This window comes from Typopeltis vanoorti, chromosome 19 (genome assembly GCF_054136105.1).
Source record: "Typopeltis vanoorti isolate ZY-2024b chromosome 19, IOZ_Tvanoo_1.0, whole genome shotgun sequence".
Classification (NCBI taxonomy): Eukaryota; Metazoa; Arthropoda; class Arachnida; order Uropygi; family Thelyphonidae; genus Typopeltis; species Typopeltis vanoorti.
The window spans coordinates 20,241,424-20,263,219 of NC_143567.1; the positions used below are offsets into that span (position 1 = coordinate 20,241,424).

At 37.9% G+C, this 21,796-nt stretch overlaps 1 protein-coding gene across 1 annotated transcript in view; it reads right to left on the reverse strand.

Annotated features, from left to right (window-relative positions):
• LOC150095896 (uncharacterized) overlaps nt 1-21,796 on the reverse strand; it is a 267,756-nt gene that overhangs the window by 3,254 nt on the left and 242,706 nt on the right. Inside the window, exon 10 of the mRNA XM_090409557.1 lies at nt 12,464-12,508. Within this exon, the coding sequence (XP_090265683.1) occupies nt 12,464-12,508 (45 nt within the window). The remainder of the gene's footprint in view (nt 1-12,463; nt 12,509-21,796) is intronic.

Below are 21,796 nucleotides of genomic sequence, written 5' to 3' on the forward strand. Positions count from 1 at the left end.
GTATCAGAGAGTTGTGTATGGTGGGACAGTTTCAAGGAGGCAGAGGGTTACAAGTGGGATCCCACAGGGCTCAGTACTGGGACCTATATTGTTTAACCTTTATATCAATGACATTGTCAGTGGAGTATTCAGTTGTTTGCAGATGATGTGAAGCTGGGAAGGGTTATTAGTAATAGTGCAGATGTGGTAGTCATGCAAGAGGATTTGAATAAGCTAGATAGATGGGCAAATGGGGGGGATCAGTGTAATGCAGCAAAATGTAAGGTCTTGAGGTTTGGGACACTGCATACTCTATTGGAGGAGATATACTGGAGGAAGTAGGGGAAACAAGAGATCTGGGGTTGATGATTGATAGAAACCTGAAATTCAAGGGACATATTGCAAAGGTGGTGAAAGTAACACAGAGGATTGCTGCAATAATGAGATGGATACTGACTAACAGAGATAAAAGAGTTATCATTCCGTTGTATAAGTCTCTGATCAGACCACACTTAGACTATTGTTCTCAGATTTGGTCCACAGGATTTGAAGGGGATAAATTAACTGTGGAAAGGGTACAGAGGCGGATGGAAAAGATGAATTCCACGTTAGTGCTGGGTGGTTTGAGAAATAGCCTACATAATGTTCTAATCAGAGGTGAAGCTGCAAGTGCCGATAAGGAGGTAGCTGCAAATTATCCAGAGATTTGAAGAAAATTGTATAAGAAGGGGGCTATTATGACTAACAAATATCTAATGTCGATGAAACTGGCCTTTTTTTTTGGAAGCCAATGCCCCAAGATTTTTCTGGCTAAATCAGAGAAATCTCAGCCTGGTTATAAAGTAGCAAAGTCGAATGAAATTACTGCTAGCAATATGCAATCCATTTGGAAGCACATTCTTCCACATTGTGCAAATGATTTTACAGACTTTTCAAATGAATCAAAGTTAATTAAATCTCATTATGAGAAACTGAGTGATTCCAACCTGCTAAATTTAGTTGCACAGCAGGAAGATCCTGAAGGATATGAAGAAAATTTAATCACTGAAAAGCCCAAAGAGAATTCACAGAAACAATTTTAAAATATTTTTCGTATAACCGAAACTTTTAAATAGCAATGCTCAGAGACTGGCCCTCGTGAAGAGAGAAGTAGAAAAATTTGCAGAAGAGGCAGTTGTATGAAAAAAAGAAACAGAATGCCTGCCAGAATAATAGATTTATATTTTGAATATAAATATTATATTTATATTTGAATATAAATAAATAAATATGTTTTGTCTTTCAGCTTCATAGTTTTCCTTCAACTAGGCCCTGAGACATACCCTAATTCTTTTATAAAAAAAATCAAGGGTAAAAAAAGAAATTCGAGGAACGAATTATACTCTTTTCCATAGGTTATTATACTCGATTAGTGCGTTTTAGATTAATGCGCCTGTTTTAAAGAACACATTAGGTGCACTAATCGAGGGATTTCTGTATGTATGTATGTATGTATGTATATATATATATACATATATATATATAGGAATGTCAGAAGTATCAGAAATAAACACAAGAAGTTTTTAGCATTGGTCAGCTCAGCTTTTATAAGCAAAAATTATAGGCATTATTATTATTATTATTATTCTGGTCAACTACAAGGAGTCGACAGACTCATCGAGGGAGACCCTAATATGATGTCAAGAACAACTATTCGACATTCACACAGTATCTATCATACCTTGCCTTGAACTCATTCACAGTCGTAGCACCCACAACTGACTCTGGCAGCTTATTCCACTCGTTCACCACTCTCTAGCTCTAACACCCTTGTTAACCACATTCTTGCCCAGCTTTGATACATGGCCCCTAGTCCTCCCACCACTACCAGTTCTATTCTCAAAAATATCTTCTGGATTAATCTTATGGAAACCCTTCAGTAATTTCAATGTCTCAATCATATCACCCCTTTTCCGCCTATCGACCAATTTTTGCAACCCACAAATCTTCAACCTGTTCTCATAAGGTTCATTCCACAGACCTGCCATCATCTTGTTCACTCGTCCCTGGATCCTCTCCACCTCCTCCCCATCAAGAAGAAACCCTGGCACCCATATCTGGGCACAGTAGTCTAGATGGGGTCTTATCAAGACCCATCTCGATATAGATGAACAATATTGTTCATCTATATCGAGATGAACAATATAGATATTGTTCATCTCGATATAGATGAACAATAACTTGTTTGTCTCTGCTTGTTAAAGTATTTTTCAAAAAACCAAGTGATTTGATGAGCTGATTTAGCCACTTTTGCAATGTCCCCCATAAACTTCAATTCCCTATCCACTAACACTCCCAAATCCCTGGCCTCATCAATCTCCTGGAGTACGGTTCCACCAATGTGATATACTGCTGCTATTCTTTTCACCCTAAACTGCATAACCTTATACTTTGCCACATTAAATTGACATCCATTTTTCCCTAGCACAGTCCTCCAAACTATCCAAATCATCCTGTAAAAGTTTGACATCCTGTGCACCCACAATTGCTCTACCCAACTTTGCATCATCAGGAAACAAGTGAACACTTCCTCTCAGATCCTTTCTCATCTCATCTCATCTTCCTTATACCCTCTTTTACCTTGCGGTGTCGAGGGTCCATTGATCATCGGACCTCACTCCGTTTACAGGATAAGGTGGTCAACCTTATGCCCCGGTGTATCCTATGGCCTGTAGTGTTGAGTTCTCAAGGCCAGTTTGCCTGCATTGCGGGATGAAAACCCCCAGAATAAACTGAGGAAAAACCCTGCTGTCCACGCTCAAGACTGGCTAACTTGGCTATGTCTGAGGAAGATCCTTCAGCTCCTCACATCACCGACGGGAATCGAACGTAGGACACTCCTTCCCCAGGCATATGATTGTGAAGCGCATAGCCACTAGGCTAACCGCACGGACTCAGATCCTTTCCTATATCATTAATGAACAAATTGAAAAGTAGTGGTCCAAGAACAGAACCTGCACCACACCACTAGTCACAAGCCGTCTTTTGGACTCAACTCCTGAATAAACCACTCTCTGGTATCTCTCCATCAACCACCCTTCTATCCATCTCACCAGCCCTATATCCATACCCATCTGCTCCAGTTTACTGATTAGGGTTCCATGTGGTATCCTCCTGTCAAAGGCCTTTTGAAGGTCCAGTAGAATCACTGTAAACCCATTACCCTTATCCAGTTCAGCCATCACTGTGTTATAAAATGTGAGTAAGTTACTGAGGAATGATCTACCCTTCACAAAACCATGTTGTCCCCCATACAATATCCCATTTTCATCTATCCAATCCTGTATTCTTTTCTTAACTAATTTCTCCAAGACCTTGACAACAATTCCTCATATGCTAATCAGTCAGTAATTTACAACAGCAGTCTTGGAACCTCCTTTATGCGGTGGAACTAATTTCCCCTCTTTCCACCCCTCGGGACTAACCCAGACCCGAGACTCAAATTAAACAAAATGGTCAAGGGTACTGACAATTCTTTAGCCGCTTCTCGTATGACACGAGCTGGTATACCATCCAATCCCACAGATGTATTGACATTGAGGTTATGCAATAGACTACTCACCTCCACTTCATTCACCACAATTCCCGTATAATCTATTGGTTCATTCATTTCTGCAATGTCACCATCTGGATGATATATTCTTGCAAAGTGCTCACTCAGTAACTCAACTATATCAACTGATTCAGTTACCTCCCTACCATCGGCATTCTTTAAAATCATTCTGCCATATACATTTTTTCTTTTACTTGCAACATATTGAAAAAACTGTTTAGGATTCTCTTTAGCCTGCATGGCCAATGTTCTTTCGTAATCCTTTTTTGCTTTTCTTACCACACTCGTTATCCTTCTGGCCTGCGCTTTATACCATTCATGTGCCTGCAAGTCACCTTTCTCCTCAAATTCCCTCCATAGTTGTTTCTTTTTTTTGCAGCTCAAGTTTAATGGTGTTATTCATCCATTTAACCCCAACTTCATTTATTCTTCGGACTCTATACAGTCAGTCATTGAAGCCTGCAAACACTTAACCGCCTCCCATGCAATATCAACATCCAGCCCTTGCAGTTTTACATGCCATGGTACTGAACCAATCAAACTCCTAAGCTTGTCATACTTACCAGCCCAATAATTCCACATGTATCCTGTCTTAATTGTGAATTCCACACTTTTAGCCACCTCCCAAGTCAAGACCCATTACTTAGTAGAGCGCTACTGAGACCTGGTTGCTAGAAAGAGATATACTTACAAGAATAGAATGTAAAGTGTATTATATTTTCATGGTGGTGAATATAGGGAAAAAGGACAGGAAGTAAGGTATTATTGATGATATATGAAAAACTTCAGCCAACAAAATTAGGAATTGAAAAGAATTTTATGTCTTGGGGAGATAGTCTGTTCAAGGGTGTCTGGTGTGAGACAGAGGTCAATAGGACATAATATTGTTGGATGCTCCTTTAGATAAGGAAATCTTCAGGAATATGTGGATGCCATGCATTGGCAGATTAGCATAATAAGTGTGGGCCAATCAGTTATTATGGAAGACTTCAACTATGGGGATATAGACTGGAGGGAGGAAAGGGACATAGCAGGATGGAAGTGGAATTTATATAGTTACTAAGGGATAATTACCTGAAGCAGCATGCCACGGAGGGGGGGGGTGACCAAGGGTTTAACAGTGCTACAAAAAATAAACATTTTGGAAGTAATATATACTCGTGTATATATATATACAGGGTGTTCGGGATAAATTTGACATATTTATAATTAATTATATTTTTCCGTAAGTTACATGTATTAACACACACTTCTCTTCATTTAAAAGTTTGGACCCTTCTTCATTCATATACAAGATGTCAGAAAGGATGGATAGCTGGAACCCACCTGAATCATGGAAGAGAATAACTTGTATCATGATGATTCGTGCCCGCCATCAAAATAAGGATATTACGACTGCTGCCCAATGCTCCCTGAATACAGTAAAAACAATCAGGCATGAACTAGAGACTTGCAATGGTGACTACGAGGATGTAGCAAGAAGAAAGATCCCTAGCAGACGATCTGATTGCGTTCGTACAGCAGAATTCCTCGCAAATCTGCAGGAACAGGTGTTGAAGAACCCTGGCATTGGAATTCGGGCTTTGTTCGTGGAGTTGCTAACTGTAGTCAAGCCCTGGATAACAAGGGTAGCCAATGGTAGGCCGTATGTATGGCAGCAGGATTCGGCCCCTTGCCACACCTCTGGGAAAAGTCAAAAATGGTTGTCTGAAAATTTCTACGACCTCACCAGTCCAAATGTTTGGCCTCCAAACTCCCCAGACCTTAACCCCATGGATTATTTTGTATGGGGCGCAGTTGAAAAAGACACCAATCGCACTTCCAGTAATACAAAAGCCCAGTTAATGGATAAAATTAAAACAGTTTTTGCGGCCCTTCCCAGGGAGACTGTAGCATCAGCTTGTTCGAGGTTCCGAAGCAGAATTGAAGCTGTGATCGATGCTAATGGTGGTTATTTTGAGTAAATCTTGTTGATAGTATTGTAATTAACTCTGCCTGTAATGTTTTTTTGTCAATTCATTAAATTTAATAGATACAAAGAAGATTTTCTTTTTCCTTACGAAACTGTCAAATTTATCCCGAACACCCTGTATATAGACAGATAAGTTTTCGTTATTTAGTATATTTTCGTTATTTAGTATAGTTGTAGTAGTTTCTAGTACTCGACACAATTTGAATGATGGTGGCAGCTGCAGCTCAAATTACGAATGGCATGTCACCAAGTCCTCTCCCATTTAAGGACTACATTTTACATAGCCCACAAAATCCTTTAGTATGCTATACATCACACTTCTTATCACTTTGTTCCTTGATTGCTCACCAGCATCCCTCACTCTCTCTCCTCTAACACTTTCTCTCTGTGTTCCCCTACTTGTTCTTGTGGTATGTATGCATTCCGACAGTTGGGTATGTGGCAGGTGAGAAATGGGGAAGTACATATATGTGGAAAATAGAAGAAATGGGAAGAACTTCATGAATTAGAGATTACCATAATCGACCTTGGCAGCATTCCATCAGAGGTGAGAGAATATTGACCTAGAGAGACAAGTAGTATGATAGAGGGTGAGAATAACGAGCAAAATGTAAATGAAAAAAATAAGAGTGGGAAGTGTGGAAAGGTTGAATAATGGTGAAGTTTTCAGAGATAGTCTTAAATGGGAGAATGAATGGCGAGAAAAATTGGGTAGCTTGCAGAGAAAGAGCTAGATTAACTGAAAGAGTGTGGAATGTCTCAGGAATGAGTTGAGAAGTCTGAAAAATGAGATTAAGCAAATGGAAAAGATGAATGATAGAAAAGGAGAGAATAAAAACAGTAGGAGAGAAGGAATGAGAGAGACATGGAAATGATAGAAGAGGAGAGAATAGAAACCATAGAAGAGAAGGAATGAGAAGAATGCGAGAGAGTGCTGGAACCAGGGATAGAAAGATGCCAGTACAGTAGGTAAGTAGGGAAAACACAGAGAGAAAGTTAGAGGAGAGAGAGAGAGAGAGAGAGAGAGAGAGAGAGAGAGAGAGAGAGAGAGAGATAGTGATGCATGCAGGTGAGCAAGCAAGGAACAGAGTGGTAAGAGGTGTGATATATGGAGACTTGATGATCTGTGGTGTACAAGATAGGATACCAGAGGAGTGTTTGCCTGGAGAAATGATAGAAAGTGTGGCTATGGCAATTATGTGGGGTGAAAGGGTGGATGATATGATTGTGATGGTGGGTACGAATAACTTGACAGGTAGTGTAAATTGGGTGGTGAGAGATCTGAGAATCATACTTGAGGGTGTACAGAAGAAAACTCAGAGAGGGGAGGGTATGTGTGTGTGTGTTGCCAAGGTATGATAATGATGAGTTGAGTAGAAGAGGATTAATAAAGAATAGCATGATAGCCAGAATATATTTCCCCCTGAGAGAAGGAGGAATACATCAGGTAAGACTGAGTTCATTGGAGTCAGGAGGGTTAATGATAGGTACAGAAACAGTGATATTTATATTCTTTATACTAATGCCAGGAGTATCTGGAATAAAGGAGATGAATTGGTGGTGCTGATAGCATCAGCCTGTCCAAAGATTATTGTGATATCTGAGATGTGGTTCATGAAAGATGATATAATAACAGGAACAGAAATATAGAAACAGCATTTTTCAAAAGGATAGGAGGGGAAAACGCGGTGGTGGAGTACTGCTTATGATAAGTGATGACTTGTGTCCTCTCGGACTGGAGGCTTTGGATTTGGTCATAGCATCATAACTGAGAAGGAAGCTCTTTCCCCATTTGGAGAGAATGACCATGTGGTTTTGACTTGGAAGATGAATAGACATGCAGGAGTATCAAAGGGAAGGGAATATATGTGGAATTATCAGGTGGGCAACTATAATAGTCTTAGATATCAACTTGGGGCAGTTCCATGGCGGCAGGAATTGGAAGGGCAAAATATCATTAGTGCTCGGTAAGTTTTTTGTGAAGAAATATTTGTTAGCAGCAATAGTAAGTTGTATTCCACGAGTGAAGAAGAGGACACAATTTGGTGTAAAGCAGATGACAAACAATATCAAACAGGAACTGCAGGTGAAAAAGAAGTTACAGAAGAGATATAAGGAAAGGGGGTGGAGAGCAGATGCATGAAGAATATAAGCCTCAGGCCAGGAGAGTGACTAGTATGGTAAGGAAAACAAAATTGTAACATGAGAAGAGATTGGCTTAAGATCCAAAGAAAATCCTAGGGATTTTTTAGCTATGTGGCCAGTAGGAGGAGAAACGATTGCGGAAGAATGACATTGTGGGATAAAAATGGAAATAGAGTGACTGATGCAGAGGACATAGTGGGGTTGTTCAATGAACACTTTATTGGAGTATTTCATCCTGGAGAAGTAGGTTTTAATACTAGTAAAGTGGAGGGCAGGTTCGAGGTAGAAGAGAAGAGTGTGTGTTTCAAATACTGAGTACTCTGGATGTCAATAAAGCTGTGGGACTGGATGGAATTTTGCCATGGGTTTTGAGAGAATTGGGTTTTGATAAACACACTAAAAATGAAGATGGGAAGTTATCATCCCTCTCTATAAGGCTATTATTCAGCCACATCATGACTACTGCACACAGAATTGGTCATCAAGGTTTCTCGGGGATCAAGAGGTGGTGGAGAGGATTCAGAGACAATTGACAGGTCTGTGGAATGCTCCTTATTAGGATAGGTTGATCTTGTGTGTTGCAAAATTTAGTTGATAAGCAGAAAAGAGGGGGACATGATAGAAACTTATAAATAAAATTATTAAAGGGGTTCTGTAAGATTGAAGCTAATGAAAATTTTCAATACATGATGAATAGAGAGAGAGAGAATTAGGAGTCAGTTGAGTAAGAAAATGGTTAATAAGGGTATGCACATTAAATATTTTGCTTGGAGAGTGGTGAATGAGTGAATGGATTTGCCAGAAGTGGTTATGAGTGTTCTGATAGTGAACAAGTTTAAGGAGAGATATGATAAGTATTGTGTGTATGAAGGTTAGTGTGGGGTCTCCTGCAATTAGTGTTCTGACTCCATTGAGATATCCTTCTACTACTACTACTACTACTAATAATAATAATGCCTTTGCAAAGTCAAAGAATGTCATCCTATATGAATCGAATCTCTCTCATACAAAACATTCATTCCCCAATCATAAAATGAAAATAGATTGCTTAAACCTTTCACAAATCCAACTAGCTGGCTTGGTTGGCCAAGTGGTTAGCATATCCACTCTCCTGTCAAAAGGCTTTGGTTTAAAACCAATCATGGGCATGGATGTTTGTGAATGCCAGTGGTGGTAGTGGGCGTTGGTGTAGATCATGGGTGTCAAACTCGCAGCCCGAATATTTTTGCGGCCCAGCCAAACGTTTGCCAATGACAGTGATTACTACATATAGCCGTATTGCATGCATTTCCTTTACTCGCAGGCGAACCATTTCCCCCACTATTTCTACCAGCCGATTATATACCTATTATCACGTGCCAGTTCCATGTCCACGTCTAGTCATCAGTCTTGTTTGAACTGACTTGTTTGGTGTGCGTAACAGGAAATATTTCGCTTTCAGTGAACAAGAAAAATAAGTTTATTTACGTTACACTTATTAATTTGTGAGTTATTTAATGTCTGATAAGTTAATGTTCAAGAAAAAATATCAGTTTTTATTAAAATATTCTATTATTTTATGTTAATGATTATTAATTTTTATCAGTTCTTTGTATTCAGCATGTCTCTATCGAAACCAAGTGATAGTAATAAACGAAAAATTGCTGACGAACATCGAAATTTCAAAGAAAAGTGGGAATTGGGGTATATTTGCTGTGAAATAAAAAATAAAATAATCTGCTTAACATGTAATAATATTATCAGTGTACCAAAGGTATACAACATTAATCGTCACTATGAACAATATGATAATTACGAGGATTAATGAGACAAGAAAAGTTGAAAGAGCTCAAGTCAGAACTGAAAAAACAACAGTTCATGTTTACTCAAGTATCACCAGAAAGTGAAGCGGTGGTGCATGCAAGCTACGTCTTGTCGGAGTTGATAGCTAAACACTCGAAACCTTTTATTGAAGGTGATTTCATTAAGGAATGTCAAATTAAAGCTGCAGAAATTATTTGTCCTGAAAATATGAAGGCTTTTCAAACAATCTCTATGTCTCGAAATACAGTTGTGGAAAGAATCACTGATTTAGCGACAATTTAAGTGTTCAGATCAAAGCAAAATCATCTAGTTTCGAAGCTTTTTCCATTGCCTGTGACGAGAGTACGGACACTGGGGGCGTAGCTCAATTAGCTGTGTTTCTTCGTGCTTGCGACACGGATTTCAACATTTTTGTGAATTATTGGAACTAGTACCAATACATAACACTAGTACAGGACAAGATATATTTAATTGTGTTTTTGAACTTCTGCAAAAATACGATCTACCTCTGTCAAAATTAACTTCTTAGCTACAGATGGAGCTCCTTCTATGACCGGAAAAAAACAATGGTTTCGTGGCATTACTGCAAAAAAAAAAACAAAGTGAAATTTATGACGGATCCAAGATTCATCATACGCATTGCATTATACATCAAGAAGTATTATGTGCGAAAGTAATAAACATGGAAAATGTGTTGACATCTATCAAAAAAATCATTAATTTCATAAAATCTCAAGGCTTAAATCAGCAACAGTTCTCTGCTTTCTTAAATGAATTAGACAGCGAATATTCTGGTTTGTCCTACTATACCAAGGTACGTTGGCTATCCTGCTCCAAGATTCTTAAACAATTCTGGGACTTGAAAGAAGAAATATGTCAGTACTTAATAACTAAAAATCAAGACACAAGCCTGTTTTTTGACACAGTGTGGTTGCAAGATTTATCCTTCATGGTTGATATAACAAAACACTTATATAATTTAAATTTAAAACTGCAAGGAAAAGATCAGATCATTACGAATATGTGTGACCAAGTTATGGCATTCAAATGTAAACTAGTTCTTTGGGAAAAGCAGATGAAAAATGAAGATTTAACGCACTTTCCGACATGCAACATGAACAAATCAAGTTTAAGTGAAACTGCATCATATCAAAAATATGCAGAAAAAATTGTAAGCCTTAGAACTGAATTTGAAACAAGGTTTGCAGATTTTAAATTTTTGAAAGACAAGTTTTCTTTGTTTTCTTCGATTTTTTCAATAAATATTGAATCAGTACCTAATAAAATGCAAATGGAGGTAATTGAGATCCAGTGCGATTCAGATCTGAAGGCAAAATTCAGTGAAGTTGGCATGCCTGGATTTTACAAATATTTACCTGCCAGGTTTAAAAATACTCAAAGATTCACATATGAAATTATATCCATGTTTGGAAGTACTTATTGGTGTGAGCAGTTATCTACAATTATGAAGGGAAATAAGTCTCCTGTCAGATCCAGAATTACTGACATTCACCTTGGATCAGTTTTGAAAGTAATCACTGAGAACAAGATTTCCTCCGAAGTAGGAAAGATAGTAGCAGAGAAGAGATGCCAAGTGTCAGGGAGAAAACAATTTTATTGTTGTTCTTGTTCTTTTTTTTTATACTGCACTTTTCAAAATAAACCTGCGTTTTTATGAAAATCGAAGTTTTTGTTTTTTGCAGCCCACATAAACTTAAACCTCGTTTATTTGGCCCGTGTTAGCCTTTGAGTTTGACATGCTTGGTGTAGATGATGATTGTAGTTGGTTGGTGAATTGAGTGGTGGAGGCTGAGATTTGTAGAGTGAGTGCCCTCCCTCAATGAGTCATTGGAGGTGACCCCTAGTTTTCTCTCTCTATTCATCATGTATTGAAAAATTTCATTAGCTTCAATCTTATAGAACTCCCTTTAATAACTTTATTTATAAGTTTCTATCATTGTAGTTCGGTTTGTAGTAGTTGGTTGGTGAAGTTGAGTGGTGGAGGCTGAGAGTTGTAGAGTGAGTGCTCTTGCTCATTGAGTCATTGCAGGTGACTCATCGACTTTTCTATAATAATAATTATAGAAAAGGAAGAGTGTGAGGAGCAGGTTCTTGGTATTGAGAGTGGTTGGTAAGTGGAATACATTACCTGAGAGTGTGATTAATGCAGTGAATGGATTTGTGGCATGGTTTCTGTGATCTTGCATGAGTCCATGGATCTCTCCTCATGAGTCTTTTGATTTGACTCCACAGAGGTCTGATATTAATAATAATAACAATACTATCATTTTCATAAGGTAAAGACCTGAGATTAATATTGTTACATCAGTCTTAAATGGCACTTTCTTTTATAATATGATCCATATAGATAGTGAACAACAATGGAACTTGTGTGCACCTTTTACTTACACATATTTCTGATTTACAATGTAAAAATTGATTATATATTGCTCTTTCTAATATCACCATATAAATAATGTTCACTTTATCTTTTACATCACTTCAGAACATACTCACTCATCAGTCTTACTCTCCTTTTAGAAATCTTTCAATCTTAATTCTTTCAATACATCTCACACATATACAATGCATTGAACAAAATCTCTCATATTATATTCACTGAACAGTGCCTTTGGTAGCTAAGAACATTTGTGCTATGTTAAACAATAGTCGTTAATTTTTTTATTTTTAATTTTTTATAAATAACTAAAGAAGCGTGTATAACCATAAATGCTGATAAAACAAAAACACTACTGCAAAATATGCCTAATATTTTTAGTTACTGTTCCATGTTAATCTGTAATGACTAAACAAGCCACCTGTAATGACCGGTAGTAGAGAAGAAGTATTTTTAATCATCAACAAATTTATTAGAGATTAAAAGTGTTCATAGATTTTAGTCCACAAATTAACAGAATTGTAAATTTCAGAGATTTTATCAGAAATATTACACTATGTTAATAAACACTTACGGGTAAGCCCATGGGACCAGGAACACCTTTTTCTCCTTTATCACCCTAGACATGCACACACAAAAAAAGGGGACAGAAGGTTCATTATATTTGAAGTTATGGTAACATGTAAATTGATATTTATTGTCAAAATTAGACAAATGTTTTTTTAGAAATATCTTACGCAAAAAAGAATTACCTAGGAAGAAGTGCAAATCTACTGACAAGATTAAATATACCAAAATAAAGAGCCAAAAGGCTTCAATTATATATAAATATTCCATATAAATCAAGTGGACATTAAATCAAGCATTATTTAAAAGCCGAATGTAGAAACTATGAAAGTTTTGTACAAAATTTGACCAGAGAGCTTACGGGAATACACTCGCCGGCATTTACGAGTCACCCTAGTGCAGACCTTATAGAAGATCTGATTAAATATATATAATAAAATGCTGACATAACCATCTAATAACATCCCATTTTATGTATTTCAGTAAAAAAAAACATTTTACAAGCCATGCTTAAATAGGAATGTTGAAAGTTTTATTATTATTATTATTATTCAGGCCTCCATGGAGTCAAAAGACTCATCGTGGGAGGGCCTTCCTAAGAAACACAAAGTCTACCAAGACTCATCGAGGGGATCCCCCCCCCCCAAGAAACACAAAGTCTATCATACCACTCCTTGAACTCATTGACCATTCTCGCATTCACCACTCCATTCCAAGGTTCAACCACCCTCCATGCAAAGAAACCACTCCTCACCCTCTTGCTCACAGTTTCCTTTTGTAACTTCCAGGGATGGCCTCTTGTCATCACTCTTTCCTGCTGTTCAACCAAGTGAAAGAACTCCCCAGTCAACCCTGTAACCACCTCTCAACAGTTTAAAAGTCTCAATCATATCATCTCTCCTTAGAGCAATAGTCCAAGCGTGGTCTGATCAGGGTCTTATACAACGGAATGATAACTGTTTTATCTCTGCAGGTCAGTGTCCTTCTCATTATTGCAGCAATCTTCTGTGTTACCTTCACCACCTTTGCAATATGTTCCCTAAATTTCAGGTTTCTATCAATCATCAATCCCAGATCTGTTGTCTCCCCTACTTCCTCCCATAGAGTATGCAGTGTCCCATCAATGTTTCCCAAACCTCAAGACCTTACATTTTGCTGCATTAAACCCACATGCCCCATTCATTTGCCCATCTATCTAGCTTATTCAAATCCTCTTGCAGGGCTGCTGCATCTGCACTATTACTAATAATCCTTCCCAGCTTCGCATCATCTGCAAACAACTGAATATCCCCTTGCAGTCCACTGACGTCATTAATATAAAGGTTAAACAATATAGGTCCCAGCACTGAGCCCTGTAGGACCCCACTTGTAACCCTCTGCTTCCTTGAAACTGCCCCACCATACACAACTCTCTGATACCTATTGGACAGCCAATCCTGAATCCAGTTGACCAATCTGACATCCAGACCCATGTGCTGCAACTTAAATATCAGCTTATCATGTGGCACCCTGTCAAATGCCTTTGCTAAGTCTAAGAAAATGGCAGTATATGCCTTTCCGTCATCTAATGCTCTTGTAACTTTATCATAAAAGGCTAGCATATTGCTAAAACAAGAGTGCCCCTTCACAAATCCATGTTGACTCTCACAGATAACATTACCCTCATCTGCCTAATGCTGTATACGGTCCTTCACTACTTTCTCCAAGATTGTACTAACTACTGATGACACACAAACTAGTCTATAATTAGACACTTCCAGTCTACTACCGCCCTTATGCAATAGCACTATCTTACCTTCCTTCCATTCCATGGACACCTTTCCAGTAGCCAAGACTTTCATTGAAAAGCGAAGTTTTTTCACTTAAATTATATTCTTGGTTTAATCCTTTATCCAAGTGTAAGCATTGTATGCACGTGATATGACTGAGCTTCTTATGTATAGGGGGTAATGACTTCACATCATTTGCCTTAGTATCCCATAATGCAATACACATATCCTTACGGACATGTATAATGCTATGCATTATGGAAGAGCTACTATCTAGACCAGTTTCGACCTTATTTGAGATCTTGTGAGTGGGAGCTAGACCCAAAAAGGATACCAAGGTTGAAGTAATTTAGAATTCATATAATTAAACCAAGAATATATTTTATAGGCATCTTTAATTTATACTTAAATGGGAATATTGGTGTGGTTTGAGGACTGAAATATACATGTAGTATTTGAAGGATGAAGCATATGTATGCTTTCATGTTGTTATATTGTATTTTATATTGTATGCAACCCTTGGTGCATACAATAAATATCAGCTATTTCTTCTGTCCCCAAATCCCAAAGTCAAAAGAATTTTAGTGGCATAAGTTGATTTGACTGCAAAACACATGAATCTTACCACTCATCTAATGCTCACCATGAGAATCTGCTGTTCATTGGAGGCATTATGTTACATCCATCTGTTTGCTAACACAACATAGTTTTAAATATATATAACATCATCATTTCTCGATTCATACCATCAGTGTATATGTGTGTGCGTATATATACTGAATACAATACAGAACTACATAATTATTTTCTTCTAAATTAAACTGTTAATTGTTATGTTTCTGATTTGTCAAATTTTTCAATTTGGTTGTTCTATCATTTCTTATTTTCTTAGATTATTATTATTATTATTATTATTATTATCCAGGCCTCCATGGAGTCAAAAGACTCATTGTGGGAGGTTGCTTTTAAGAAATACAAAGTCTATCATACCACTCCTTGAACCTATTAACCATCCCCTCTACTCCAACCACTCCCTCAGGCAATGCATTCCAAGGTTCAACCACCCTCCATGCAAAGAAATCACTCCTCACCCTCTTGTGCACAGCCTCCTTCCGTAACTTCCGGGGATGGCCCTTGTCATTGCTCCTTCCTGCCGTTCCACCAAGTGAAAGAACTCTCCAATGTCTACCCTGTAACTGCCTCTCAACAGTTAAAAAGTCTTGATCATATCACCTCTCCTTCTTCTATCCACCAAACTCTGCAGTCCACATTCCCTCAGTCGATCCTCATTACTCATATTATTATTATTATTATTATTATTATTCAGGCCTCCAAGGAGTCAAAAGACTCATCGAGGGAGGTCCCCCCCTGAGAAACACAAAGTCTATCATACCACTCTTTAAACTCACTGACCGTTCTCGCTCCCACCACTCCATCAGGCAATGCATTCCACGGCTCAACCACCCTCCACACAAAGAAACCACTCCTTACCCTCTTGCTCACAGTTTCCTTTCGTAACTTCCAGGGATGGCCTCTTGTCATCACTCCTTCCCGCTGATCAACCAAGCAAAAGAACTCCCCAGTGTCAACCCTGTAACCACCTCTCAACAGTTTAAAAGTCTCAATCATATCACCTCTCCTTCTTCTATCCACCAAACTCTGCAGTCCACATTCTCTCAGCCGATCCTCATAACTATCCCTGTACAGTCCTGAACCCATCTTTGTCATCCGTCTTTGTATCCTTTCCACAGTTAATTTATCCTCTTCAAATCCTGGGGACCAAATCTGAGAACAATAGTCCAAGTGTGGTCTGATCAGAGACTTATACAACGGAATGATAACCCTCTTATCTCTGCAGGTCAGTGTCCTTCTCATAATAGCAGCAATCCTCTGTGTTACCTTCACCACCTTTGCAATATGTCCCCTAAACTTCAGGTTTCTATCAATCATCAACCCCAGATCTCTTGTCTCCCCTACTTCCTCCAGTATAACTCCTCCCATAGAGTATGCAGCATGCCATCGATGTTTCCCAAACCTCAAGACCTTACATTTTGCTGCATTAAACTGACACTCCCGTTCATTTGCCCATCTATCTAGCTTATTTAAATCCTCTTGCAGGGCTACCACATCTGCACTATTACTAATAATCCTTCCCAGCTTCGCATCATCTGCAAACAACTGAATATCCCCCTGCAATCCACTGGCTATGTCATTGATATAAAGGTTAAACAATATAGGTCCTAGTACTGAGCCCTGTGGGACCCCACTTGTAACCCTCTGCCTCCTGGAAACTGCTCCACCATACACAACTCTCTGATACCTATCAGACAGCCAATCCTGAATCCAGTTGACCAATCTGACATCCAGACCTATGTGCTGCAACTTAAATATCAGCTTATCATGTGGCACCCTGTCAAATGCCTTCGCCAAGTCTAAGAAAATTGCAGTATATGCCTTTCCCTCATCTAATGTTCTTGTAACTTTATTATAAAAGGCTAGCATATTGCTAAAACAAGAGCGTCCTTTCACAAATCCATGTTGATTCTCACAGATAACATTACCCTCATCTGCCCAATGCTGTACACGGTCCCTCACTACTTTCTCCAAGATCTTAACAACTACTGATGACACACAAACTGGTCTATAATTAGACACTTTCAGTCTGCTACTGCCCTTATGCTATGGCACTATCTTACCTTCCTTCCATTCCATGGGCACCTTTCCAGTAGCCATCCTTTCATTGAAAAGCCAAATTTTTTCACTTCATTAGTGAAAGATCTATTGTCTCCCCTACCTCCTCCAATTTAGTATGCATCCTCCCATCGATGGATCCCAAACCTCAAGACTTGACATTTTGCTACATTGAACCAACAACCCCATTTATTTGCCCATCTCTCTAGTTTATTCAAATCCTCTTGCAGGGTTGCCACATCTACACTATTACTGATAACCCTTCCCAACGTCACATATTCGCAAACAACTGAATGTCCCCTTGCAATCCATTGACAATATCATTGATATAAAGATTGAACAATACAGGTCCCAGTACTGAGCCCTGTGGAACCCCACTTGTAACCTTCTGCTTCCTTGATATTGCACCATCATACACACAACACTCTACACCTATCAGTCAGCCAATCCTGAATTCATTTGACAAACCTGACATTTAAACCCATGTGCTGCAACTTAAAATCAGCTTATCATGTGGCACCCTATCAAATGCTTTGCAAAATCCCAAAAAATGGCAGTGTATGCCTTTCCCTCATCAACTGCTCTTGTCACTTTATTATAAAAGACAATCATATTACTAAAGCAAGAGCACCCCTTAACAAATCCATGTTGATTCTCACAGATAACATTACCCTCATTTACCCAACGCTGTATATAGTCCCTCACTAATTTCTCCAAGACCTTAACAACTACTGATGACACACAAACAAGCCTATAATTAGACACTTCCAGTCTGCTACATATAAGATAGTGCTGTAAGATAGTGCAGCGGCACTATCTTACATTCCTTCCATTCCCTGGGTACCTTTCCTTCAGCCAGACTTTTATTGAAAAGCCAGGTCAACGGAGCTGTTAGTTCTTTAGCACATTCTCTCAAAACCCGTGGTGAAATACTATCCAGTCCAACAGCTTTATTGGTATCCTCAGTATTTGGAACACACTCTGCTCTTGCACCTCTAAACCCTGATCCTGCCCTATCCTCTAGTATTAAAAACTCCTCAAGGATGAAATACTCCAATAAAGTGCTCATTGAACAATTCCACTATGTCCTCTGTATCAGTCACTCTATTCCCATTTTTATCCTGCAATGTTATTCTTCCACAATCGTTTCTATGCCTACTGGCCACATAGCTAAAAAATCTCCTAGGATTTTCTTTGGATCTTAGTACCAATCTCTTCTCATATTCCAGTTTTGCCTTCCTCACCATTCTGGTTACTCTCTTGGCCTGTGTCTTATATTCTTCGTGTATCTGTCCTCCACCCCTCTCCTTGTATATCTTCAATAATCTGTTTTTCAACTGCAGTTCCTGTTTGATATCGTTTGTCATCCACTTTTCACCAAATTGTGTCCACTTCTTCACCCGTGGAATACAGCTTACTATTGCTGTTAACAAATATTCTTTCGCAATTTCTCAAGCACTAATGATATCCTGGCCTTCCAATTCTGCCCTCCATGAAACTGCCCCTAGTTGATACCTAAGACTACTATAATCAACCGCCTTATAATTCCACATATGTTCCCTTTTTTTGATACACCTGCATGTCTGTTCAGGTGTATCAAAGAAAAGGGAACATATCTTCCAAGTGAAAACCACATGGTCACTCTCTCCAGCTGGTGGGAGAGATGTCATCGCACTTATTATCAGCTCTTCTGATGCTATGACCAAATCCAAAACTCTTGAACCTCTTGTTCCCTCTATTACATGCTGCTGAAGACATTTGTCTCTCAAGAATTCCAGAAATTCTATCCCCTTCTTACTACTTGCATTTTCTTCTTCCCAGTTTATATTGCTACAGCTAAAATCTCCCATAAAATCATTCTTCTTGCACTTACCAAGCTCAACTGCCTAAACATCTCCTGGTCCCCACCCTCTGTGCTCCCTGGTTTATAGCAACACTGCAATAAATATCCAGAATTGGCTACTTCTACCTCACACCATATGCTTCCAAAGCAGACATAAGTCATCACTTCGATACAAAATTAATAACGGAAAAACTCACGTACAAAGATTATTTAATAGTATAATTTTCACCTGTGTGTCACAGGCATCTTCAGTACATTAAGCTCAAATTAAACAATAACTGACAATTCCAAAAAGCGCCACCTAAGTAGCTGGTGTAAGATAATAACTTTCAGTAACTTTCCTCGAAATAAAAAAATAAAAATAAATAATAAAAAAAATAATAATAAAATAAAATTAAAAAAAAAAAATAAATAAATAAAAAAAATTAATACAATAAAAAGTTAGGAAAGATTAGCTGATTTGTAAAGTACTATCTCCCATAAAGGGGATAGACGTAAGCCATCGGATCTGTTTAAGTTATGTTTCTGTATAAAGGCGTTCTATGAGAAACTGACTTTTGTGAAGAACTCTTGTCTTTCTCCAATGAACTCTGTGTCTAGTGAAGATGGCATGTTATGTAAGTCCAGACTTTTCAGGTGTAAAGTATTCAATATAAGATTGGTGTTCTTCTAGCCGAATAGAGGCAGATCTTCCCGTTTGTCCGAAATAAGATAATCCACAAGAGCACGGAATCTGGTAGACACCTGGATGATTAAGATGTGGAAGCTTGTCCTTAGGAGAAGCGAGAAAGGTGGAGATTTTTCTAAACGGTCGAAAGGCAACAAAAATATTCAGTGGTTTTAAAACTTTTGCTATACGTTCACTGATGCCTTGTACATAAGGGATAGTAATGTGCGTTATTTCTTCTGTGTTTGAAGAGGAAGACATATTAAAACTGCTCAAAGTTCTTTTAATGAAGCAATTCTTATAACCATTAGATAGAAAGGAAGAAGTTATATATTGTAGTTCTTTCTGAAAAAGATCGTCTGAAGAACAAAAGGAGTGGGCCCGATGAATCAGTGTTTTAATAGTTCCTGCCTTTTGACTGGGATGGTGATGAGATTCTGCATGGATATAATGGCCTGTATGAGTCTTCTTTCTATAAACTGAGAAATGTAGGTTACTATCTGGTTGGCGAAGAATTAGAAGAACTAAAAAGGCTAACTGCTTATTTGATTCTACTTCTAGGGTAAACTTGATCCTAGGATGAAATGCGTTTAACTTATTGAGAAATTGTTGAAGTTCATCTGAAGAGCCATTCCATACAGCAAAAATGTCATCGACATATCTGAACCAATGATTAGGTCTGGGAGAAATGTTGTCAAAGATACGTTGTTCAAAATGTTCCATAAAGAAATTGGAGACAGCAGGAGAAAGAGGATTACCCATTGCTGTTCCTTCAATTTGTTGATACAACTTATTTTTAAAGGAAAAATAACCAGAATTAATTACAAAATCAAATATATTTACAATGCCTGAAGGAAATTCCTGTTGTAGTAATTCAATACTTTCTGAAGGAGGCACATTTGTAAATAAAGAAACAACATCTAAACTGATCATGATATCAGAAACGTCCAAATGAACATCTGAAATTCAAAGTATTTTTTATATAAGTATCAGTTCTTCAAGTTAAAGAGGAGAGTAAATTTGATAAAAATTTTGAGATTTTGTAAGTGGGGCAACCTATACAATCTACGACTGGTTTTAACGGAATGCCTAGTTTGTGAACTTTTGGAAGACCATACAATCTAGGTGGACGACCAAAGAAGGTTTTAAGTTTTTTATTTTGATCTTCATTCCATGTAGATACATTATCTATAAGAGAATTAAGTCTCTTCAATTGACTCCGGGTAGGATCCGATGTAAGAGGCGTATAAGTTGAATAGTCGTGAAGTAAAAGAGACATTTTTTTCTCATATTCCTTCCTATCTTGAATCACTACAGCCCTCCCCTTATCAGCTTTTGTAATAATTAAATTATTGTTATTCTTCAGTGATTTCAATGCTTTAAACTCAGAGTAAGAAAGATTAGGATGAGGAGGCTTGGCATGAAAAACAATTTGTGCACATTCAAAACGTAATCTGTTGGCTGATTTTTGGGATAAGGAATAATATCCCTTATGTACAAGGCATCAGTGAACGTATAGCAAAAGTTTTAAAACCACTGAATATTTTTGTTGCCTTTTGACCGTTTAGAAAAATCTCCACCTTTCTCACTTCTCCTAGGTACAAGCTTCCACATCTTAATCATCCTGGTGTCTACCAGATTCCGTGCTCTTGTGGATTATCTTATTTCAGACAAACGGGAAGATCTGCCTCTATTCAGCTAGAACACCGATCTTATATTGAATACTTTAAACCTGAAAAGTCTGGACTTGCAGAACATGCCATCTTCACAAGACACAGAGTTCATTGGAGAAAGACAAGAGTTCTTCACAAAAGTCAGTTTCTCATGGAATGCCTTTATAAAGAAACATGTGAAACTCTACTTCATTCTCCTAACTTAAACAGATCTGACAGCTTACGTCTGTCCCCTTTATAGGAGATAGTACTTTAAATCAGCTAATCTTTCCTAACTTTTTATTGTATTAATTTTTTTATTTTTATTTTTTTTAATTTTAATTTTTTTATTTTTAGGAAAGTTATTGACCTTTTTAGTTATCTTACACCAGCTACTTAGGTGGCACTTTTTGGAATTGTCAGTTATTGTTTAATTTGAGCTTAATGTACTGAAGATGCCTGTGACACAGGCGAAAATTATACTATTAAATAATCTTTGTACATGAGTTTTTCTGTTATTAATTTTGTATTTTACTTTCCTATTCTGCCGAAAAATGCTGTACCCTGCCACTTCAATTCCGGTTATTATATCATCCTCCATCAACCATGTCTCAGAGATCCCAATAATCTTTGGCCAGGTTGATGATATCAGCGGCACCAATTCATTTCCTTTATTTCAGATACTCCTGGCATTAGTATAGAGCATAAAAATTAAAAA